Below are 24443 nucleotides of genomic sequence, written 5' to 3'. Positions count from 1 at the left end.
GAGCAGAATATTTAATATATTTTTTTCTGGTCTGCTCTCTGCCGACCGTTGCCCTTCGGAAAAAAAAGCTGAGTTCACTAGGTCCCTTTCTGAGAAGACAATGATACTGACATCGGTCCTCTCACTCATTTTAGCACTTTTATAGTCGACAACTTTTGTGGCCAAGAGTCTGCCGTTTTTTTAAAAAAAAAAAACCTAGTTCCCCCTTACGAGACTATTGCAAAGGCCTTGAAGGACTTATTTCTTCGGGTTTTTTATTATGTGGTGTGAAGCTGTGTCAAGTCATGTCAAATCTTGTCAAGTTATGTTAATTTATGTTGAGTCACATAACCTTAGTGGCCCTTTAATAGAACGCTTGTCAATTTTTTAATGAACTGATTTTCACACAAGTAAGTCATATTTCATCAGCGGAAAGTGTGACACAAGGAATTAACATTTTGACACTTACTGTGACGAAATGCTATGAAAAATGCGAAAAAGCCACTAAAGAAAATGAACAACCCGCGTGGCGTTATGTAAATTATGTGTAAGATATTCCATCCGTTTTTCAGTCGTTTGCTTGGGTAAGCAAGATTTAGTTCATATAAGAATTAAAACTGCATGGAATATTGCTCGTGTTCAAATAGACATCTCAGTCGTTCGCTGCGCTCACTCGCGTGCTATCGAGTTGAACACTCGGAGAGAAGTTCTGTATTGTTCTCTATTTCTGTTCTGCTCTTGAAAGAATAAGCTACTTTCTTTGTTTTGCCGTATTTTTTCAAAATTTGGAGCATCCTTTTGTAGCTTCAACTCCACTTGATATAACAAACAAGACATATTCTGCCCTCAAGAACAGGTTATTTATCTCCTTTTGACATTTTAAACGTAATAGAATTTTGAGGTCCCCACTCAACTCAAAAAAAACCTTCCGCGAAGAAAGATAATACCCAAATTGCCTACGTTTGCAAGTTCCTATGTTTGTCTGTCGTGTGCAAATGAAAGGACTAGAGAAAGGTCACAGCATTGACAGAAGCCCCAGTGTCCCTTAATCTGAACGTTCACATCATTAAAATACCCGTAAGTGGCCACTTAGAATAAGAAATGATTGTTATTTGCTTTGAGTACTATCCAAAACTAACAACTTGATATTAAGTTGTGGAATGATAGTGACTGGTATGATTAGAGAGTCTACGAAATTTGGTGTGGTAACAGCAGCATTCGACTCCAAGTTAGAGTTCTTTTCTAGTTGTAGCCCAAAACCACAATAATCTGAACAAGTAATCAGAATAAGTGACAAGGTGTCAAGGAGCGAACACGAAATGATAATAAAAACAAGAAAAGAGCGGGAAAACAGGAGGACAAAGTCACGATTGGATTTAGTTTTGCATCTGATTTGAGCAAATTGTCTGACAAATCAAAGAAGGAAATTAACCAAAATTAATGTGATCACGGACTACTCTCAATATACAATTGAAAATAAAACGTTTCCCATTAGAGTAGGACAAAGAGAAACTCTATATATTCATAAATTCATCTGCGCTGCAGACTTGAATTTAATGGCCAGTGATTTCCTTTAAGTTTTATATTTCTAGCGCAGTGTCATATATAATGAGAGGCTAAGTTCAGGCAAGGTGCATAGTGTTGCGTTTTATTCGGTTTATAAGTGATATTAGTTTCTATGCACGATATTAGACTTGAGAGAAAAGACTTTCCAAAGAATTAGGTGTCACCTGGCCAGTGTTCATCGGAAGACCTTTGTTGTCAAATCCCAAAATCCTCCTCTTGTCAACTGGAACGAAACAGCAGTTTTCCAGCGATGAAAACAAGACATACTCAACCAAGAGACGCATTTGCTTAGTTTCATTCTGTTTTTATTCTTGATCACAGTATTTCTACATGTCTTCGGTTTATGAGTGATATTAGTTTCTACGCACGATATTAGACTTCAGAGAAAAGGCTTTCCAAAGAATTAGGTGTCACCTGTCCAGTGTTCATCGGAAGACCTTTGTTGTCAAATCCCAAAATCCTCCTCTTGTCACTAAGGTATGACTTAAAATAAAAGAGGTTGCTCCCAGCTCCTCTGAATACTCGTTTAAACAGAATTTCAGGATAAAGTTGTTTTACTTTATCCAAGGTTTTAAGACTGCGCAGAGATGTCGACAGAGTCTAGTGGGGAAAAAACACTCGATTAATTATCAAATCAGACAGAGTTATTAAGCTAGAAAGTCTCTTGGAAGCATTTGACTTCACAAATTGTATTCAGTAAGTAATTTCCAGCATCCATAAATGAATTTAAGCCGGTTATGTGTCAGCGTCCTACCATTTCCAAATGTGTCGAAAACTGAGAAAAACTAAATCATTTGGGTAGATATGAACAGGAATTGAAGGTTCTAAACCGAGTGGATTTGGTGCTTGGATATTCATGAAACTTGAACAATTCTCCCCAGAGGATGAACTACCAAAAGAGTGATCGGAGGGGAAGGAGGAAAGGGTGGAAGCGGGGGGGGGAGGATGGGGAAATGAGGGCTCCAAGAGATGCATGAATGCTTTGTTTGTTTGTTTTTTTTTTTTGGCTGGGTGGTTTTTTCTTTGTACACCTGGGTTGAAATCTTTTTTGTTGTTGTTTTTCCTTAATCCATATTTTGACTTGTTTTACTCAGTAATTAGGTTGAACTTTCCCCACCCCCTCCCTCAAAGTTCCATCCCCGTGGGTGGTCATACCTTTACAAAGACGGTGTCATCTCCCTTGTTCACAGCCACTGCGGTTCCACCTGTGCTACTCTCCAAAATAACAATTTGCTCAACCGTTTGACCAACAAATTCCAGAATACTATGTAACTTGAGTTTAGCTGTAAAAAATAACGCAACTTAACATCAATGGAAAGGCAGTAAATGATCGATTTGGATTTGCTTTGTTTTGTTTTGCTCTGCTTTTTTCGTGTTTTAGGCAAGACTAGTGGAAAGCGTTTCATGACATCACTCACATTTTTACAAAATCAGCGCCTTCTCTTTGGTCAGAGTATGAATTGGTATATCTTATGACAGGGTTTATATTCGAGGGGAACTAAAAAAAAACGATTGATAAGCGGAGGCAGATCCGGAATATTTCTTAAGAAGAGGTCTCTCAGGAATGACGTAACTGATGGGTGACGTAAACAAATGTTTTGCAAAATTCTAGCTACATAAGAAAGCGACAAATCATCTCAGGAGGGGAGAAAGTTCACACTGCGCCTCTAGACCCGCTCCTGGGGACGAGTTTGAAATTGCAAAGTTTGGAAAATTGGTTAATACTGATTGGTTCCCAAGAACTGGAATTGTTCCAATAAAAACAATTTACAGAACGTAGATTTTCTGTTTCATAGAAAGCTGGAAACTCAAGAATGCACGGCATGAAGACCAAGCTTGTTGCAAGCCAATTCTTGGTACCTTTCCTCAAAGGGGCTAATTTGCAAATTGCATTAATAAAAACTATGAAGGGCGAAAAGTGTGAATATCAGGCCTGCCTGTTGATAGATTTCTGAAGAGATTGTATAGTGAATCGTTATTCTTAGTAACGGTCACTGTTAGATTTGCCTCATCCGAAGACTGCTGCATTTGATTCACATTGAATTTTTGTTTTTTTGGTCATATATCTCGATCCTTTCGACAATAAAGCTTTGAACAAGTGGCCAAACTTGAATATATACTTACTTTTTGGATCTTTGCTTGTGGCATACGTAACAACAGATGTTCCATCAATTTTCAGGTAGTGACCCATGACAGGACCGTTTTGGTTTCGGGACACGAACTGTATATTATTTCTGCGGTACCACTCGTCGTTCATCGGCTTAGTGATTTCCTCAATGCTTTCCTAAAACATTAATTCTAAGCATTATCATAAATCCTTCATTCTAGCAAGTTAATCAGATTTTTTTTCGAAAGGAATTATTTAGAAAATAACAGGAACATCGTATATCCCACCACATAAAGGTGGACACTATGTTCGAAAGATGACTGTAGACTAATTTCATGTGTTTCGTTTAAGCCAAGTGTGTATCTGTTCGGAAATCAGGAATAAAGTGCTTTTAGTTAAGGAGAACTCACAGCGCGTGCTGTTTGTTAACCTATCCAGCTTAGAAAATATGGTTGTAACGTGACTGCAACTCTTTAGAATGCGCGATAAGCTGAGTTGGGGGTGTTTGATTACATATCATAACAAAGTTGCCTTCCAGGAGCTATAAAAAACACACAAGCCATTTAGTTACAGTGGTTTAGGACCGTGTAATGTTTTCCATAAACCTCAAAAGAAAATGGTAAATCCGCAGGATACAAATAATTTACTAGGCTTCACGTTCTAAAAATCTTGAGCTCTCCTTTTCTCTATTTTTATTTCCTTTTATGGACGTTTTATTTTTCCGGCTTGTTTTGCGTGACAAGGGTTGTGTATTGTGATTGCATTTGACATTTTGCGCGGGAAATCGGCGTGCGGCAGACCAAATTGACTCCCTTACGCATGCCCGACGTTTGACAGCCATGTTTCTGCCGTGTCGGAAAGTTTTGAAGTGAGTAGTAGCTCGTCAGAAGATAAACACTTAGCCGGCCCAGATGAAAAGGAAATAAAGTGAAGAACTCTCGAATCTCTGAAAAAGGTACTGTAAGATTTTAAGTTTACCGTTCCTCGTTTCTCAAGCTAAGGTGAACTAGTGCTTGGAAAATTAATGCAAACTTGCTGCCTTCAAGGGAGGCTTTGCGATCTTTGTACTATTCTACGGAAATTCATGCATCCTTTGCTCATAAGAGAAACCTTATATGAAAAATAGGCATTTTTGTCCCGCTTCAGTTTACCGATAGTTTTCGGGTGGCTTTAGATTTTCAAATTGAGGTTAATCCAAGAAATTTGCGTGTTAACTTCAAACTCGATCCGCAACTGTGGCAAAACTTAGTTTGACTGTGTTTGATCTTTATTTCTTAGTAGTATTCTTATACACATGTATCACCTTTTAGTTTTATATCTCCGTTGTTTTTATATGACCATGTCTTAGAGGCAGGAAATCTAAAAAATATCTATTATACATGATATTTGCCTTTTCTGTGTCCAAAACTTTCGAGTTATGCAAAGGTAGGTGAAACACTCCTCTCACAGCACAGAGGAAATCACCCATCAACATACGGGCCCTTACGATTTGAGAAGCTTAGTGGAGAAAGTTTCTCACTCACCTTTACTGATCCGTCGTGTACATCGGGGTGTCCTGTGTGAAGTATATGGTCAGAAGTAGAATAATTGATATTTTGCGCAAGCTATCTCAATGTTTACACCCTTGCACCGATACATCGATCGAGAAAGTACTCAAAGCATAGGTGCTGCGTAATTTTAGAAGTATTCAAGTTGTTTTTATAACTTTTAGATGTGGTAGTTGACAGTTATGGAAAAAAAAATCGTGGTGAAACATGACAGGACGTACTGGACAATTAAGAGATATTAACCAAACCTTTTGCCACGAAGGGATTCAACGACAACTCCAGTAACAGGAAAGTCCAACCAGCCATGAAAAGAAACGATAAGCTTTTTCCAGCCATTTCTTAGTTCTGAAACACATGGAAGAATACGTAAAACTATCGAGTCATTCAGTTTAAATCGTAGTAGACAACGTATTCAACTCACAATCCGGCAGAGTTCCTGAGCTTGAGTTTATCCTTTGGCCTCAGTTTATTCTCAGATAGTCCCGAGAGTAGGTCCTTTACTAAGCCTGGCTGATAACAAGCTATATTGCCCTCTGTCAAGCAGGGTTTTTAACCATGTCGTGTGAGGTTATGTCATATCATTTCATGTCAATTGATGTCAAATCATTTCAAGTCATGTCAATTTATGTCGAGTTACACCACCTCAGTAGTCAATTTATGGAACGCTTGTCAATTTTATAATGGGCTGTTTTCACACAAGTAAGTCTTATTTCATCAGCCGTAAGTTCGACGCAAGGCATTAAGATTTTTATGCTTGTTGTCACAAAATGCCGTGAAAAATGCGAAAAAGCCATCAAAGAAAATGAACAACCAGCGTGGCTTTGTGTGAATCATGTGTAAGATATTCCTTCCGTTTTTCGGTCGCTTGCTTGAATAAGAGATATTTTCTTAGTACAGATAAGAATCGGAAGTTATATATGCCCCATGCAAGAAATATTTCTGGAAAGAAATAAACGTATCTGTAACGAGAGATGTTTTGATACAACAGTGAAAAATTACACCTCGAGGTGACTTAACTGTATGTCACATTTAACAGAACTGTTCCCCTGTAAAATGAATCTGAAAGCAGATCTACATACAAAATTAGTCATAAAAAGCTTTGAAGCGAAACCGATAACGCGATAACCATAAATGCGTAGCCAAATAACTAGAGAAGTTATTACATTTCTGCCTTCATTGCCAGAGAGCAGAATATTTAATATATTTTTTTCTGGTCTGCTCTCTGCCGATTGTTGCTCTTCGGAAAAAAAGCGGAGTTCACTAGGTCCCTTTCTGAGAAGCCAATGATACCGACATCGGTCCTCTCACTCATTTTAGCACTTTTATAGTCGACAACTTTTGTGGCCAAGAGTCTACCGTTTTTTTTTCTTTAAAAAAAAACCTAGTTCCCCCTTACGAGACTATTGCAAAGGCCTTGAAGGACTTATTTCTTCGGGTTTTTTATTATGTGGTGTGAAGCTGTGTCAAGTCATGTCAAATCTTGTCAAGTTATGTTAATTTATGTTGAGTTACATAACCTTAGTGGCCCTTTAATAGAACGCTTGTCAATTTTTTAATGAACTGATTTTCACACAAGTAAGTCATATTTCATCAGCGGAAAATGTGACACATGGGATTAACATTTTGACACTTATTGTGACGAAATGCTGTGAAAAATGCGAAAAAGCCACTAAAGAAAATGAACAACCCGCGTGGCGTTATGTAAATTATGTGTAAGATATTCCACCCGTTTTTCGGTCGTTTGCTTGGGTAAGCAAGATTTAGTTCATATAAGAATTAAAACTGCATGGAATATTGCTCGTGTTCAAATAGACATCTCAGTCGTTCGCTGCGCTCACTCGCGTGCTATCGAGTTGAACACTCGGAGAGAAGTTCTGTATTGTTCTCTATTTCTGTTCTGCTCTTGAAAGAATAAGCTACTTTCTTTGTTTTGCCGTATTTTTTCAAAATTTGGAGCATCCTTTTGTAGCTTCAACTCCACTTGATATAACAAACAAGACATATTCTGCCCTCAAGAACAGGTTATTTATCTCCTTTTGACATTTTAAACGTAATAGAATTTTGAGGTCCCCACTCAACTAAAAAAAAACCTTCCGCGAAGAAAGATAATACCCAAATTGCCTACGTTTGCAAGTTCCTATGTTTGTCTATAGTGTGCAAATGAAAGGAATAGAGAAAGGTCACAGCATTGACAGAAGCCCCAGTGTCCTTTAATCTGAACGTTCACATCATTAAAATACCCGTGAGGGGCCACTTAGAATAAGAAATGATTGTTATTTGCTTTGAGTACTATCCAAAACTAACAACTTGATATTAAGTTGTGGAATGATAGTGACTGGTATGATTAGAGAGTCTACGAAATTTGGTGTGGTAACGGCAGCATTCGACTCCAAGTTAGAGTTCTTTTCTAGTTGTAGCCCAAAACCACAATAATCTAAACAAGTAATCAGAATAAGTGAAAAGGTGTCAAGGAGCGAACGCGAAATGATAATAAAAACAAGAAAAGAGCGGGAAAACAGGAGGGCAAAGTCACCATTGGATTTAGTTTTGCATCTGATTTGAGCAAATTGTCTGACAAATCAAAGAGAGAAAATTAAACAAAATTAATTTGATCACGGACTACTCTCAATATACAATTGAAAATAAAACGTTTCCCACTAGAGTAGGACAAAGAGAAACTCTATACATTCATAAATTCATCTGCGCTGCAGATTTGAATTCATTGGCGAGTGATTTCCTTTAAGGTTTATATTTCTAGCCCAGTGTCCTATATACTGAGAGGATCAGTTCAGGTAAAGTGCATAGTGATGCATTTTTTTCCTCGGGAGTGAGCTGATTACGTATCTGAAGCACCAACGCAACCGGAACAAAAACCAGTTTTCTAGCAAAGGTGTAGCGTTTCAATATGTTTTAAGAAATGAATCGAGGGCCGAGGGGAAACGATGAAGGTCGATGAAAACAAGACATACTCAACCAAGAGACGCTTGTGCTTAGTTTCACTGTTTTTATTCTTGATCACAGTATTTCTACATGTCTTTGGTTTATGAGTTTACGGTTTGGTTTCACATCCATATTATCGATGGCAATTTTTATTTCAAAATTATTCTATTTACTGCGCATGTGTGTTCTCTGTTTCTATCCATGACATTAGCCTCGAAAGAAAAGACTTTCCTCAGAATTGGGCGTCACCTGGCCGGTGTTCATTGGAAGACCATATTTATCAAATCCCAAAACCCGCCTCTTATCTTTAAGGTTTGACTGAAAATAGAAGTAGTCACTCCCAACGTCTCTAGGTACTTTTTTAAACAGAATCTCAGGATAAAGACGTTTCACTTTATCCAAGTTGTTAAGACTGCGCAAAGGTGTCGACAGAGTCTAATGGAGAAAAAACACTGGATTAATTCTTAAACTAGATAGGGTTAGATTATTGTTAAAAAGTCTCTAGGAAGCATTTAACTTGACACATTGTATTCAATTAGTAATTTCCAGCTTTCTTTTATCAATTTAAGCCGCTTATGTGTCAGCATTATCTCCTTCCATTTCCAAAATGTGTCCTAAACTAAGAAAAACTAAATCATTTTGGTAGTTACGAACAGGAATTGAAGTTTCTAAACCAAGCGGATTTGGAGCTTATATATTCATATAGGTTGAAATCTTTTTTTCTTTTGTATCTTCTTGATCCATATTTAAACTTGTTATATTTAGTAATTAACTTGAACTTTCCCTAACCCCCCTCCCCCCCTTCTTCCCTTGACGTTCGATTCCCGTGGGTGACGGTACCTTTACAAAGATGGTGTCATCTCTTTTGTTTACGGCCACTGCGGTTCCACCAGTGCTACTCTCCAAAATACAAATTTCCTCGTATTTTCGTGTTGCACTTTGGCTTCTGGTCACAATTGTATGGACCTTTAACTGAGCTGTCAAAAATAACGCAACTTGATATCACTGAAAAGACGGTAAACGATCGATTTGGATTTGCTGTTTTGTGGCTGGTCGAAAGCGTTTCAGAACATCACTCACACTTTTACAAAATCAGCGCCTTCTATTTGGTCAACGTATGAATTATTATGTCTTATTGGAGGGTTTATATTCAAGAGGAACTAAAAAAAGATTGAAAAGCTGAGGCAGATCAATTATATTACTTAAGAAGGGTGTATCACTGAGGAATGAAGTAACTGATGGGTGACGTAAACCAATATTTTGCAAAATTCTAGCTACATTAGAAAGCGACAGGTTATCTCAGGAAGGGGGAAGTGCACACTGCGCCCCATATCCGCCCTTAGGAAGGGGTAATCATGAACATGATTGGACTAGGTTCAGACGGAGGACGCACTCAATACCAGAGTTTAAAATTACAAAGTACCGACAGGTTGGTTTATACTGGTTGATTCCCAAGAACTCAAATTTTTCTAATAAAAACAATCTAAAGGCCATATATTTTCTGTTTCATAGATTTAGTATCTTTACATGTTAAAAGCCTATCCTGGGGTAGTTTGAAACTCAAGAATGCCAGGCCAGACAAGGCTTTGTTGCAAGGTGATGATGATGATGCTATTCTTTAAAAGCGCTGATTCGCAAAAACTGAATTACTAAAAAAAACTATGAAAAGCGGAAAGTGTGAATATCAGGCCGGTCTGTAGATGTTTGTAGAGATTGTATGGTAAATTTTTATTCGTAGTAACGGCCATGGTTAGATTTGCCTCATCCGAAGACTGCTGCATTTGATTTACATTGAATTTTGTTTCTTGTCCATGTACCTCGATCTTTTCACGAATAAAGCTGTGAATATGTGGCCAAACTGGAATATATACTTACTTTTTGGATCTGTCCTTTGGGCATATGTAACAACAGATGTTCCGTCAATTTTCAGGTAGTGACCAAAGATAGGACCGTCTTGGTTATCAGCCACGAACCGCTGATTGTTTCTGCGGTACCACTGGTCGTTCATCGGCTTAGTGATTTCCTCAATGCTTTCCTAAAACATTACCAATAATGTTGTCTAACCATTATCAATAATCCTTCATTTAGCGAATCCATCAGATATTTTTTCGAAATATGTCCCTTACTGATCACAGATATGACCTCATAAACGTTTAAATAAGATGAAATTTAAAATATCATTGGATGAACTTTGCACCATCCTGGACAAAGTAATGATTAAAAGGAATAATTTTAGAAAATAACAGGAACATCGAATATCCCATGACTGTAGACTAATCTCATGTGTTTCGTTTAAGCCAAGTGTGCATTAAGTATCTGTTCGGAAATCAAGAATAAAATGCTTTTAGTTAAGGAGAACTCACAGCGTGTGCTGTTTGTTAACCTATCCAGCCTAAAAAATATGGTCGGGACGTGACTGCAACTCTTTAGCGTGCGCGATAAGCTGCGTTGTGGGTAGTTGATTACATAGCATAACAAAGTTGCCTTCCAGGAGCTATAAAAAACACACAAGTCATTTAGTTACAGTGGTTTAGAACCGTCTACTGTTTTCCATGAACCTCGAAAGGAAATGGAAAATCAGCAGAATACACGTAATTTACTAGGCTTTACGTTCCAAAAATCTTGAGCTCTTCTTTTCTCTACTTTTGCTTCTTTCTATGGACGTTTTATTTTTCCGGCTCGTTTTGCGTGATAAGGGTTGTGTATTATGGTTGCATTTGACATTTTGCGCGGGAAATCGGCGCGCGACAGGCCAAATTGACTCCCTTACGCATGCCCGACGTTTGACAGCCATATTCCGCCACGTTGGAAAATTTTTAAATGAGTAGTAACTCATCGGAAGATAAACACTTTACTGGCCCAGATGAAAAGGAAATAAAGTGAAGAACTCTCGAATCTCTGAAAATTACTATAAGATTTCAGTTTGGAGATTGCATTGGCTCGGTAAACTTTCGAGTACTTTGAGGTTACTGTTCCTCGTTTCTCAAGCCAAGGTTAACTGGTACTTGGAAAATAAAGCAAACTTGCCGCCTTCAAGGAAAGCTTTCCGACCTTTGGACTATTCTACGGAAACTTATACACCCTTTGTTCATAAGAGAAACCTTATATGAAAAATAGGCATTTTTGTCCTGCTTCAGTTTACCGATTTTCAAATTTAAGGTTAATCCAAGAAATTTGCATGTTAACTCTCAAACTCGATCCACAACCGTGTTTGTCCGAGAGCAAAACTAAATTCGACTGTGTTTGATCTTGATTTCTGAGTAGCATTCTTATACACATGTATCACCTTTTAGTTTTATATCTCCGTTGCCTTTATATGACCTTGCTTTAGAAGAAGAAGGTCTAAAAATTATCTATTATACATGGTATTTGCCCTTTCTGTGTCCTAAACTTTCGAGTTATGCAAGAGTAGGTGAAACACTGCTCTCACAGCAAAGAGAAAATCACCCATCAATAATACGGCGCCTTCAATTTGAGAAGGATAGTAGAGAAAGTTTCACACTCACCTTTGCTGATCCGTCGTGTACATCGTGGTGTCCTGTGTGAAGTATATGGTCAAAAGTAGAATCATAATTGATATTTTGCGCAAGCTATCTCAATGTTTACACCCTTGCACCGATACATCGATCGAGAAAGTACTCAAAGCATAGGTGCTGCGTAACTTTAGAAGTATTCAAGTTGTTTTTATAACTTTTAGATGTGGTAGTTGACAGTTATGGAAAAAAAAATCGTGGCGAAACATGACAGGACGTACTGGACAATTAAGAGATATTAACCAAACCTTTTGCCACGGAGGGATTCAACGACAACTCCAGTAACAAAAAAGTCCAACCAGCCATGAAAAGAAACGATAAGCTTTTTCTAGCCATTTCTTAGTTCTGAAACACATAAAAAATAGATAAAACTGTCGAGTCTTTAAGTTTCAATCGTAGTGTAAAACGTATTCAACTTACAGTCCGGCAGAGTTCCTGAGTTTGAGTTTATCCTTTAGCCTCAGTTTATCCTCAGATAGTCCCGAGAGTAGGTCCTTTACTAAGCCTGGCTGATAACGAGCTATATTGCCCTCTGTCAAGCAGGGTTTTTAACCATGTCGTGTGAGGTTATGTCATATCATTTCATGTCAATTGATGTCAAATTATGTCAAGTCATGTCAATTTATGTCGAGTTACATCACCTCAGTAGTCAATTTATGGAACGCTTGTCAATTTTGTAATGGGCTGTTTTCACACAAGTAAGTCTTATTTCATCAGCCGTAAGTGTGACGCAAGGCATTAAGATTTTTATGCTTGTTGTCACAAAATGCCGTGAAAAATGCGTGGCTTTGTGTGAATCATGTGTAAGATATTCCTTCCGTTTTTCGGTCGCTTGCTTGAATAAGAGATATTTTCTTAGTACAGATAAGAATCGGAAGTTATATATGCCCCATGCAAGAAATATTTCTGGAAAGAAATAAACGTATCTGTAACGAGAGGTGTTTTGATACAACAGTGAAAAATTACACCTCGAGGTGACTTAATTGTATGTCACATTTGAAAGAAATGTTCCCCTGTAAAATGAATCTGAAAGCAGATCTACATACAAAATTAGTCATAAAAAGCTTTGAAGCGAAACCGATAACGCGATAACCATAAAATGCGTAGCCAAATAACCAGAGAAGTTATTACATTTCTGCCTTCAATGCTAGAGAGCAGAATATTTAATATATTTTTTTCTGGTCTGCTCTCTGCCGACCGTTGCCCTTCGGAAAAAAAAGCTGAGTTCACTAGGTCCCTTTCTGAGAAGCCAATGATACCGACATCGGTCCTCTCACTCATTTTAGCACTTTTAAAGTCGACAACTTTTGTGGCCAAGAGTCTGCCGTTTTTTTTTAAAAAAAAAAACCTAGTTCCCCCTTACGAGACTATTGCAAAGGCCTTGAAGGACTTATTTCTTCGGGTTTTTTATTATGTGGTGTGAAGCTGTGTCAAGTCATGTCAAATCTTGTCAAGTTATGTCAATTTATGTTGAGTCACATAACCTTAGTGGCCCTTTAATAGAACGCTTGTCAATTTTTTAATGAACTGATTTTCACACAAGTAAGTCATATTTCATCAGCGGAAAATGTGACACAAGGAATTAACATTTTGACACTTATTGTGACGAAATGCTGTGAAAAATGCGAAAAAGCCACTAAAGAAAATGAACAACCCGCGTGGCGTTATGTAAATTATGTGTAAGATATTCCATCCGTTTTTCGGTCGTTTGCTTGGGTAAGCAAGATTTAGTTCATATAAGAATTAAAACTGCATGGAATATTGCTCGTGTTAAAATAGACATCTCAGTCGTTCGCTGCGCTCACTCGCGTGCTATCGAGTTGAACACTCGGAGAGAAGTTCTGTATTGATCTCTATTTCTGTTCTGCTCTTGAAAGAATAAGCTACTTTCTTTGTTTGCCGTATTTTTTCAAAATTTGGAGCATCCTTTTGTAGCTTCAACTCCACTTGATACAACAAACAAGACATATTCTGCCCTCAAGAACAGGTTATTTATCTCCCTTTGACATGTTAAGCGTAGTAGAATTTTGAGGTCCCCACTCAACTAAAAAAAAAACTTCCGCGAAGAAAGATAACACCCAAATTCCCTACGTTTGCAAGTTCCTATGTTTGTCTGTCGTGTGCAAATGAAAGGAATAGAGAAAGGTCACAGCATTGACAGAAGCCCCAGTGTCCCTTAATTTGAACGTTCACATCATTAAAATACCCGTGAGTGGCCACTTAGAATAAGAAATGATTGTTATTTGCTTTGAGTACTATCCAAAACTAACAAGATTTGATATTAAGTTGTGGAATGATAGTGACTGGTATGATTAGAGAGTCTACGAAATTTGGTGCGGTAACAGCAGCATTCGACTCCAAGTTAGAGTTCTTTTCTAGTTGTAGCCCAAAACCAGAATAATCTAAACAAGTAATCAGAACAAGTGAAAAGGTGTCAAGGAGCGAACGCGAAATTATAATAAAAACAAGAAAAGAGCGGGAAAACAGGAGGGCAAAGTCACGATTGGATTTAGTTTTGCATTTGATTTGAGCAAATTGTCTGACAAATCAAAGAAGGAAATTAACCAAAATTAATGTGATCACGGACTACTCTCAATATACAATTGAAAATAAAACGTTTCCCACTAGAGTAGGACAAAGAGAAACTATATATATTCATAAATTCATATGCGCTGCAGACTTGAATTTAATGGCGAGTGATTTCCTTTAAGGTTTATATTTCTAGCCCAGTGTCCTATATACTGAGAGGATCAGTTCAAGTAAGGTGCATAGTGTTGCGTTTTATTCGGTTTATAAGTGATATTAGTTTCTATGCACGATATTAGACTTGAGAGAAAAGACTTTCCAAAGAATTAGGTGTCACCTGGCCAGTGTTCATCGGAAGACCTTTGTTGTCAAATCCCAAAATCCTCCTCTTGTCAACTGGAACGAAACAGCAGTTTTCCAGCGATGAAAACAAGACATACTCAACCAAGAGACGCATTTGCTTAGTTTCATTCTGTTTTTATTCTTGATCACAGTATTTCTACATGTCTTCGGTTTATGAGTGATATTAGTTTCTATTCACGATATTAGAATTCAGAGAAAAGACTTTCCAAAGAATTAGGTGTCACCTGTCCAGTGTTCATTGGAAGACCTTTGTTATCAAATCCCAAAATCCTCCTCTTGTCACTAAGGTATGACTTAAAATAAAAGAGGCTACTCCCAGCTTCTCTGGGTACTTTTTTAAACAGAATTTCAGGATAAAGTTTTTTCACTTTATCCAAGTTTGTAAGACTGCGCAGAGATGTCGACAGAGTCTAGTGGGGAAAAAAACACTCGATTAATTATCAAATCAGACAGAGTTATTAAGCTAGAAAGTCTCTTGGAAGCATTTGACTTCACAAATTGTATTCAGTAAGTAATTTTCAGCATCCATAAATGAATTTAAGCCGGTTATGTGTCAGCGTCCTACCATTTCCAAATGTGTCGAAAACTGAGAAAAACTAAATCATTTGGGTAGCTATGAACAGGAATTGAAGGTTCTAAACCGAGTGGATTTGGTGCTTGGATATTCATGAAACTTGAACAATTCTCCCCAGAGGATGGACTACCAAAAGAGTGATCGGAGGGGAAGGAGGAAAGGGTGGAAGCAGGGGGGAGGATGGGGAAATGAGGGCTCCAAGAGATGCATGAATGCTGGGTGGTTTTTTCTTTGTACACCTGGGTTGAAATCTTTTTTGTTGTTGTTTTTTCCTTAATCCATATTTTGACTTGTTTTACTCAGTAATTAGGTTGAACTTTCCCCACCCCCTCCCTCAAAGTTCCATCCCCGTGGGTGGTCATACCTTTACAAAGACGGTGTCATCTCCCTTGTTCACAGCCACTGCGGTTCCACCTGTGCTACTCTCCAAAATAACAATTTGCTCAGCCGTTTGACCAACAAATTCCAGAATACTATGTAACTTGAGTTTAGCTGTAAAAAATAACGCAACTTAACATCAATGGAAAGGCAGAAATGATCGATTTGGATTTGCTTTGTTTTGTTTTGCTCTGCTTTTTTCGTGTTTTAGGCAAGACTAGTGGAAAGCGTTTCATGACATCACTCACATTTTTACAAAATCAGCGCCTTCTGTTTGGTCAGAGTATGAATTGGTATATCTTATGACAGGGTTTATATTCGAGAGGAACTAAAAAAACGATTGATAAGCGGAGGCAGATCCGGAATATTTCTTAAGAAGAGGTCTATTAGGAATGACGTAACTGATGGGTGACGTAAACAAATGTTTTGCAAAATTCTATCTACATAAGAAAGTGACAGATCATCTCAGGAGGAGAGAAAGTTCACACTGCGCCTCTAGACCCGCTCCTGGGGACGAGTTTGAAATTGCAAAGTTTGGACAATTGGTTAATACTGATTGGTTCCCAAGAACTGGAATTGTTCCAATAAAAACAATTTACAGAACGTAGATTTTCTGTCTCATAGAAAGCTGGAAACTCAAGAATGCACGGCATGAAGACCAAGCTTGTTGCAAGCCAATTCTTGGTACCTTTCCTCAAAGGGACTAATTTGCAAATTGCATTAATAAAAACTATGAAGGGCGAAAAGTATGAATATCAGGCCTGCCTGTTGATAGATTTCTGAAGAGATTGTATGGTGAATCGTTATTCTTAGTAACGGTCATCGTTAGATTTGCCTCATCCGAAGACTGCTGCATTTGATTCACATTTAATTTTTGTTTTTTTGGTCATATATCTCGATCCTTTCGACAATAAAGCTTTGAACAAGTGGCCAAACTTGAATATATACTTACTTTTTGGATCTTTGCTTGTGGCATACGTAACAACAGATGTTCCATCAATTTTCAGGTAGTGACCCATGATAGGACCGTTTTGGTTTCGGGACACGAACTGTATATTATTTCGGCGGTACCACTCGTCGTTCATCGGCTTAGTGATTTCCTCAATGCTTTCCTAAAACATTAATTCTAAGCATTATCATTAATCCTTCATTCTAGCAAGTTAATCAGATTTTTTTTCGAAAGGAATTATTTAGAAAATAACAGGAACATCGTATATCCCACCACATAAAAGTGGACACTGTGTTCGAAAGATGACTGTAGACTAATTTCATGTGTTTCGTTTAAGCCAAGTGTGCATTAAGTATCTGTTCGGAAATCAGGAATAAAATGCTTTTAGTTAAGGAGAACTCACAGCGCGTACTGTTTGTTAACCTATCCAGCTTAGAAAATATGGTTGTATCGTGACTGCAACTCTTTAGAATGCGCGATAAGCTGAGTTGGGGGTGTTTGATTACATATCATAACAAAGTTGCCTTCCAGGAGCTATAAAAAACACACAAGCCATTTAGTTACAGTGGTTTAGGACCGTGTGATGTTTTCCATAAACCTCAAAAGAAAATGGTAAATCCGCAGGATACAAATAATTTACTAGGCTTCACGTTCTAAAAATCTTGAGCTCTCCTTTTCTCTTTTTTTGTCTCCTTTTATGGACGTTTTATTTTTCCGGCTTGTCTTGCGTGACAAGGGTTGTGTATTATGATTGCATTTGACATTTTGCGCGGGAAATCGGCGCGCGGCAGACCAAATTGACTCCCTTACGCATGCCCGACGTTTGACAGCCATGTTTCTGCCGTGTTGGAAAATTTTGAAGTGAGTAGTAGCTCGTCAGAAGATAAACACTTAGCCGGCCCAGATGAAAAGGAAATAAAGTGAAGAACTCTCGAATCTCTGAAAAGTACTGTAAGATTTTAAGTTTACCGTTCCTCGTTTCTCAAGCTAAGGTGAACTAGTGCTTGGAAAATAATGCAAACTTGCTGCCTTCAAGGGAGGCTTTGCGACCTTTGTACTATTCTACGGAAATTCATGCATCCTTTGCTCATAAGAGAAACCTTATATGAAAAATAGGCATTTTTGTCCCGCTTCAGTTTACCGATAGTTTTCGGGTTGCTTCAGATTTTCAAATTGAGGTTAATCCAAGAAATTTGCGTGTTAACTTCAAACTCGATCCGCAACTGTGGCAAAACTTAATTTGACTGTGTTTGATCTTTATTTCTTAGTAGTATTCTTATAAACATGTATCACCTTTTAGTTTTATATCTCCGTTGTTTTTATATGACCATGTCTTAGAGGCAGGAGATCTAAAAAATATCTATTATACATGATATTTGCCTTTTCTGTGTCCAAAACTTTCGAGTTATGCAAAGGTAGGTGAAACACTCCTCTCACAGCACAGAGGAAATCACCCATCAACATACGGGCCCTTACGATTTGAGAAGCTTAGTGGAGAAAGTTTCTCACTCACCTTTGCTGCTCCGTCGTGTACATCGGGGTGTCCTGTGTGAAGTATATGGTCAGAAGTAGAATCATAATTGATATTTTGCGCAAGCTATCTCAATGTTTACACCCTTGCACCGATACATCGATCGAGAAAGTACTCAAAGCATAGGTTCTGCGTAACTTTAGAAGTATTCAAGTTGTTTTTATAACTTTTAGATGTGGTAGTTGACAGTTATGGAAAAAAAATCGTGGCGAAACATGACAGGACGTACTGGACAATTAAGAGATATTAACCAAACCTTTTGCCACGGAGGGATTCAACGACAACTCCAGTAACAGGAAAGTCCAACCAGCCATGAAAAGAAACGATAAGCTTTTTCCAGCCATTTCTTAGTTCTGAAACACATAAAAAAATAGATAAAACTGTCGAGTCTTTAAGTTTCAATCGTAGTGTAAAACGTATTCAACTTACAGTCCGGCAGAGTTCCTGAGTTTGAGTTTATCCTTTAGCCTCAGTTTATCCTCAGATAGTCCCGAGAGTAGGTCCTTTACTAAGCCTGGCTGATAACAAGCTATATTGCCCTCTGTCAAGCAGGGTTTTTAACCATGTCGTGTGAGGTTATGTCATATCATTTCATGTCAATTGATGTTAAATCATGTCAAGTCATGTCAATTTATGTCGAGTTACATCACCTCAGTAGTCAATTTATGGAACGCTTGTCAATTTTATAATGGGCTGTTTTCACACAAGTAAGTCTTATTTCATCAGCCGTAAGTGTGACGCAAGGCATTAACATTTTTATGCTTGTTGTCACAAAATGCCGTGAAAAATGCGAAAAAGCCATCAAAGAAAATGAACAACCAGCGTGGCTTTGTGTGAATCATGTGTAAGATATTCCTTCCGTTTTTCGGTCGCCTGCTTGAATGAGAGATATTTTCTTAGTACAGATAAGAATCGGAAAGTTATATATGTCGAATGCAAGAAATATTTCTGGAAAGAAATAAACGTGTCTGTAAAGAGTGGTGTTTTGATACAACAGTGAAAAATTACAGAGGTGACTTAACTGTAAAATGAACCCGAAGGCAGCTCTATATACAAAAACTCTCTTAGTCATAGAAAGCTTTGAAGCGAAACCGATAACGCGATAACCACAAAATACGTAGCCAAATAATTAGAGAAGTTATTACATTTCTGCCTTCATTACCAGAAAGCAGAATATTTAATATGTTTTTTCTGGTCTGCTCTCTATCGACCGTTGCCCTTCGGAAAATAAGCGGAGTTCAGTAATTTCCCTCAAAATCGATTTATTTTCTTAAAAAGAATGATACCGATATAGGTCCTCTCACTCATTTTTAGCACTTTCAAGTTCGACAACTTTTGTGGCCAAAAGTCTGGCATTACTAAGCTAGTTCCCCTTACGAGACTGTTGCAAAGACCTTGAAGGAATTTTTTCGTTACTAGGGGTCACTCACTCAGCATGCCCGAACTCTTAAAATAAGGGCGTCTTCATTAATAACAGACACAGAACAAACTGCGTGTGAACAACATACAAAGTAATTTGTAGAATCAAATTACAGTCGTAAGCTCTATTTCAGAAAGCATTCTATTGCAGAAAATAATTATTACCATATAGACTTGTGAAGTTTTCATAAGCATATCGCTAAAAGACAAAATTGGTATCGAGCAAGAATTTTCATTATGTTGTGAAAAGATGTTTAATTACGAAGAAGGATGACTTCACGATAAGACCTAGTCCAATAACCATTGTTCATCTTTTTATCATTTGCAGTGTAAATAATCTCGCGATGATTTTATCATAAATCCCTTACTTGCCCTTATTTTACGATTCATGTTGATTTCTGTACAGTGGCTCAGCTTAGTCAGTAACAAGTTCGCTGATACCCAGTTCTTTGAAAATTCGGCTGCGAAATCGGAAGCCGAAGGTTTGATCGGGAGAACCGACTACTCTATTTGTCTCGCCGCATTTTTCCAAAATTTTGATCATCCCTTCATAGCTAAAACTTGACTCGACACATAAAAACAAGTTATTCTGCCCTCAAGAACAGGTTGTATATGTCCTTTAGACAGTTTACACGTAGTAGCATTTTGAGGTCCCCTCTCAACTAAAAAAGAAAAAGCTACGGCGAAAAAAGATAATGTCCAAATTGGCTACGTTTGCAAGTTCCTATGTTTGTTTATCGTGTGAAAATCAAAGCAATAGAGAAAGGTCATAGGAAGGGCATAGATGGGGGGGGGGGGTACATTATTTCATTATGGGCCGATTCCCGCATTGACATTTTGACGCTCATTGTGACAAAATGCCTTGAGAAATGCGAAAATTTAATTTAAGGTTTCTACCAAGAATAAAATCTAACGAGAAATAAGATAATTTCCAAACTCCTTGCGTTTACCAGTTCTTATGTTTGTTTATTGCGCGGAAATAAAGGGACATAGGGGAGTAGGAGAGGTCAGAACATCGTCAGGAGCCTCCATCAATGGCTCCTATGTTAAAGCGTTTTTATTAAATTGAAAATCCCGTGATAGCCAGCTGAATAAAAATGGTCTTTTATTCTACTTTGAATACAAATTTAATTAACAGATCTGATGTTAAGCTAAGGAATGGTGGTGACCTGTTTGATTAGAAAACTTACAAAATTTGGTTTACGACGCTTAAACCTTAATGCGCCATGCGTCTTTATTTCTGCAGGTTTTATGACAAAGTCTTAGTGGCTTGGACGACACGCGGTTGTAAAGTTGTTGTGGTGATGGAAGGCAATAGAGCGGTTTAAAGTCACTGTTGGAGGTAAATATTCAACATTCTTGCTCTTACAAACAATGGTCTGAGCCCACTGTCCTAGGTCGGCTGGACTTTAGATATTCAAACTACTAGTGTGGGAAAGAAATCCCTTGTCAGGCTGATATTAGCTAAGAAAGTTGGAAAATAAGTAAGGAAATGGACAGTAGGAATGACATGAAGGCGAGAAATAACGATTATTTTAAAATCTTTTAAATCCAAGAATGTTAAACTTTGTTTAGGGAGAGTACTGTATTGATTAAAAGACAGAATATTTTATAGTTGCGACGTTTGATGATCAAAAAGGTTCGATCAGTTTTCACCTTCGGAGGGGTCACTTATGGAATCGCATTCTGCTAGCTTTGGAGATAAACTAAAATAGAATAACCCTGATCTGACCCACATGTAACAGATGGGGTCGTTTACACATGCATGTTATTCCCGGCTGAGAAATTTGATGAAAGTCCGAAATTAACTTCAGTTTGGGTTGTCTAGTTAGTAATCCTAGAGTGTCGTTACCTGCAAACTTTCCTTGCATTTTTCAATGGTAGGGACGCCCGCTAAAATCACCATAAATACTTCGTATGTAATGTTGTCTAATTAGTAAATTGGCATGAGGCACAGGTGAACTTCCACAAAATCTTCAAATGTTTTTATTTTCTTATTGTGCTATTGCATTAGAAGTTGCTAATGATAACATGGTGTTTAACAGCTTTGGGAAAGAAGTGACCGCAATTAAGAACTACATATATAACACCTTACATGCTAGTCGTTCTTAATATTTTAACACACGCTAAAATCAAGGCAAACATAAACTCTAATTAGAGAAAAGAGACTAGATGATTTTCGCGGTACTCTAGATGAGGAAGACCCCCAAAAACGAGCCCTTCGCTGACATGTAGTATTGACCAGTCGCTGTTGGCTTCACGGCGATTGTGTCGTGCGCACGCAGATAAAAGGCGCCGCCATGATAGCGACAGGCCACTGTTGTGTCTTGTCGGCCAATCACGGTTGTCATCTTTTCTTCGTGGTTTATAAAAATACGATGGCCAGCCGTGTCCTGATTTCTGTTTCCAGAAAAGCACATTTGGCTGTAAATGAAGTACAGCCCATTTCTCATCACCTCGACGCGGCCTACACTGGAACGATAAGCAATCTTGTTTCCATTTTTGTTTGCCTTGGTCCATTGCGTGACGACATCCGTTTCTTAAATTACAGAAAGAAAGTCACACAGTCAGTATGACACTGGTCCTTAACCTTTTACACGCAGGCAAATTTAACTATCACAATTCCTTTCTGAGGTATGCGCAGATACAATTCTTGAATGGAAATGGCTAGGATCTTTTATTATTAAGGGTAAGCAAGGAGGAAGTATTAATATTTATATGAATTATCTTTTTTTTTCCGACAAGAGAGTCAGTCACTTGAATCCAGTAACCCTCGTTTGCCCAACTTCTTCTTTTTCGAGGTACGGTTGTGCGGCATTTACAGGATAAATTTACCAACCTACTTAGCATCCGTTCTTCGGTATGTCTTTAACGATTTTCCGTCAAACAAATATTTCAGAGATTACTTACTCTGCAGTGCATATCTTTTTCCATTGCCATAAAGAAGTATGCTTTCAGGAATCTACAAAACCAAAAAAAGAGACGTTAAAAACGACACGGAATGATATACATAAAAGTTGGATTGAAATTTCCTTAAGTACTGTGAGATCTAAAACTCTACCACATCATTTGTACTGTTAAAGGCAGGCTTGTAAACCTTTGTTTTTTTTCCATGTTTGTGAAAGGAATTTACATTTATCGTCATCGATCGAATTTCAATAACAAATGAATAGAGGGGGTAAGTTTCTAGAGATACTGTGGTGCTGCGTTGGTGGGAGAGTATAACAGAGGTGAAGATGTTATTGAAATTGTCAGGGTGATTAAGTAATATCAACTGAGTTGATCACGTAAATTGGCCACCGTAAAGAGTTTAAAAGCTGACGTTTCGAGCGTTAGCCTCTAAAACTAGCTCCTAGTTTCTTCTATTTACGTTATCAACTCAGTTGATATTACTTAATTACCCTGTTAATTTCAATAACACCTTCACCTCTGGCATTTGAAAAGAAAACACAATTACGTAAAGAAGCAGAGCTGGCCAAATTCCGCTACTATACTCGATCCGACTTGGCTTGATCAGTCGCCAGCCCCCTCAGCGGCCTTTGATTAATCCCTAGGACGCGTTGAGTTCCAGGGCCAAACAACAACCGCTAAGGCGACTAAATCATGTTTAAAGTAAAAATATTAGACTGTAATATCAACACTTTGTTAACTAATGTTTTATCTAATCATTTCGGGCTTCCCATTTCATTCAAAGGAATAAACTGCATGCACTAAGCTTTCGTGCTTACCAAGGATTGTCGTTCGCCTGGGAGTTCTGTGTAAGTAAGGATGGTGAACATTGAAAAAATCAGTATTGCGCAATTATATACAGTCAAGAGTGCTGTCAAGGACAGTGATTCATGCGAAAAAGCTCAACAAAACTAAGTGAATCGAAGATTCCTACCTTAAAAAATCAATAATAGAACAGGAAGTGAAACTAAACAGAGAACGTTAAGATGCTCGAAAAACTGCAGCTATGAAACATGTATTATATAGGTTTTGACTTACGAGAGCGATGTTTCCTGCTGCCGTGTTTATCCACCTCCTGACGACAAAAATATTATGAGCAAAGATTCTTTTAGCTATGCCAGCAAATCGCGTTTTTACACAACTTGAATAAGTTAATAAACGGCTTAATTTAGAAGAACTATTGCGATTTTCTTCAATAGATTTGACAAAAATAGATTTATTTTAGTACGAAGGAAGCTTGCAACTGACCATTTACATTTCCTTTTCATCTTTTCCAACTTCAACCTTGTTTTTTTCAATTTAGTATGTTCTACTTATTTGGGTGTGTTCCTTCCGGTTGGAGAACTAACATTGAGTAATTTCTTTATTTTTGAGGGAAATCATATTTACCTTGCCTTAGTTCAGTTAAAAAAATTGAAGCTAATTCATAAGAGGAAAAAGTATGCTACGATGATTTTTTAAAGATAATTTCAACAAGTTTGCGTTTGTATTTTTAAACGTCTTACACTGAGATTCTTACAAACACGTGGCAACAGTTTAGAGGCAGTTCTCTAAAAATCTAACTTTGCACTTAGATATTCTTTTACATGCTCGTGGTCGTCGAGATTTTTAACAACTGCATTCAGATTTTTTTCCCATTTCGTTTAAATCTCTGGAAGCTCTTAGATCAGGAAGTTAAAGCGATTCTTTGATTTAAAAATCTTACAGTGGCCACTTAAGAAGAAATTGACTCAGTTTTGACAAGGCAAACTATTTACTAACCTTTCCTTCAGCCACGATTCTATCTGAACTGGCGACTTGTTCTTCTTCTTTAGCTTTCAACTCAGTTCTTGAGTGAAATTCTTTATCAAGCGACAACACGCGCTTGAAAGAGTACACGCTTAATACAAAAGATAGACAAACAACGATTGACAAGAAAACGCAGAAATAGATCAACCGAGCTGGTGTCTGAGGAGAAGAGCCCCTCTTCGTATTCTGTGGATTCTCCATTCTGAACTGCGATAATCTGACCAGGGCGGGTGGATGAAGTGAATGAGCGGTAGCCGTCGCACTGTACTAGTTATATACCCTGCTGTTTACCCA

General features: G+C 37.8%; 3 protein-coding genes and 1 long non-coding RNA gene across 14 annotated transcripts in view; 1 reads left to right on the top strand and 3 right to left on the bottom strand.

Annotated features, from left to right (window-relative positions):
- The window catches only part of LOC113676353 (uncharacterized), a 62742-nt gene that overhangs the window by 37731 nt on the left and 568 nt on the right, over positions 1-24443 (top strand). For 2 of the 11 annotated variants that reach the window (XR_016187744.1, XR_016187735.1), the window contains one exon: positions 20659-20754. This is a non-coding gene — a long non-coding RNA (uncharacterized LOC113676353). Of the gene's footprint in view, positions 1-5363; positions 5458-11836; positions 11944-20658; positions 21024-21963; positions 22102-22157; positions 22214-24443 lie in introns of those variants that run through there. The other 9 variants (XR_003446690.2, XR_016187734.1, XR_016187738.1 and 6 more) reach the window with 8 other exon arrangements.
- Positions 1918-3867, bottom strand: LOC149044578 (uncharacterized). Its single transcript, XM_089210880.1, has 3 exons — positions 3670-3867; positions 2701-2828; positions 1918-2145 (listed from the first exon to the last, which is right to left on the bottom strand). The coding sequence occupies exons 1-3, from the start codon at positions 3800-3802 to the stop codon at positions 1918-1920; spliced, it is 489 nt and encodes a 162-aa protein (XP_089067006.1). The 5' UTR covers positions 3803-3867.
- On the bottom strand, positions 14629-18531 carry LOC149044577 (uncharacterized). Its single transcript, XM_089209682.1, has 6 exons — positions 18423-18531; positions 18250-18346; positions 17976-18007; positions 16466-16625; positions 15500-15627; positions 14629-14971 (listed from the first exon to the last, which is right to left on the bottom strand). Exons 2-6 carry the CDS (start codon positions 18335-18337, stop codon positions 14744-14746), a joined length of 636 nt encoding a protein of 211 aa, XP_089065808.1. The 5' UTR covers positions 18338-18346; positions 18423-18531; the 3' UTR covers positions 14629-14743.
- Positions 21376-24406, bottom strand: LOC113676352 (uncharacterized). Its single transcript, XM_027193008.2, has 5 exons — positions 24123-24406; positions 23400-23436; positions 23141-23166; positions 22323-22374; positions 21376-21951 (listed from the first exon to the last, which is right to left on the bottom strand). The coding sequence occupies exons 1-5, from the start codon at positions 24348-24350 to the stop codon at positions 21602-21604; spliced, it is 693 nt and encodes a 230-aa protein (XP_027048809.2). The 5' UTR covers positions 24351-24406; the 3' UTR covers positions 21376-21601.

The sequence above is a fragment of the Pocillopora damicornis genome, chromosome 6, assembly GCF_964200805.1.
Source record: "Pocillopora damicornis chromosome 6, jaPocDami1.2, whole genome shotgun sequence".
NCBI classification, from domain to species: Eukaryota; Metazoa; Cnidaria; class Anthozoa; order Scleractinia; family Pocilloporidae; genus Pocillopora; species Pocillopora damicornis.
The sequence above is the reverse complement of the archived record's forward strand: the minus strand, read 5'-3'. Positions and strand labels throughout refer to the sequence as shown.

What these genes read in the sequence shown, in the direction of transcription:
- LOC149044577 (XM_089209682.1), bottom strand. Translation starts at nt 18,337, where the DNA reads ATGGCTGGAAAAAGCTTATCGTTTCTTTTCATGGCTGGTTGGACTTTC. An exon ending in GAATCCCTCCGTGGCAAAAG is followed by an intron (nt 18,008 to 18,249) that starts GTTTGGTTAATA and finishes TACTTCACACAG; the next exon opens with GACACCCCGATGTACACGAC. An exon ending in ATGACACCGTCTTTGTAAAG is followed by an intron (nt 14,972 to 15,499) that starts GTATGACCACCC and finishes TTTCCCCACTAG; the next exon opens with ACTCTGTCGACATCTCTGCG.
- LOC149044578 (XM_089210880.1), bottom strand. Translation starts at nt 3,802, where the DNA reads ATGAACGACGAGTGGTACCGCAGAAATAATATACAGTTCGTGTCCCGA. An exon ending in CACAAGCAAAGATCCAAAAA is followed by an intron (nt 2,829 to 3,669) that starts GTAAGTATATAT and finishes TATTTTTTACAG; the next exon opens with CTAAACTCAAGTTACATAGT. An exon ending in ATGACACCGTCTTTGTAAAG is followed by an intron (nt 2,146 to 2,700) that starts GTATGACCACCC and finishes TTTCCCCACTAG; the next exon opens with ACTCTGTCGACATCTCTGCG.
- LOC113676352 (XM_027193008.2), bottom strand. Translation starts at nt 24,350, where the DNA reads ATGGAGAATCCACAGAATACGAAGAGGGGCTCTTCTCCTCAGACACCA. An exon ending in CAGGCGAACGACAATCCTTG is followed by an intron (nt 22,375 to 23,140) that starts GTAAGCACGAAA and finishes TTGGTTTTGTAG; the next exon opens with ATTCCTGAAAGCATACTTCT. An exon ending in AAAAAGATATGCACTGCAGA is followed by an intron (nt 21,952 to 22,322) that starts GTAAGTAATCTC and finishes CTGTAATTTAAG; the next exon opens with AAACGGATGTCGTCACGCAA.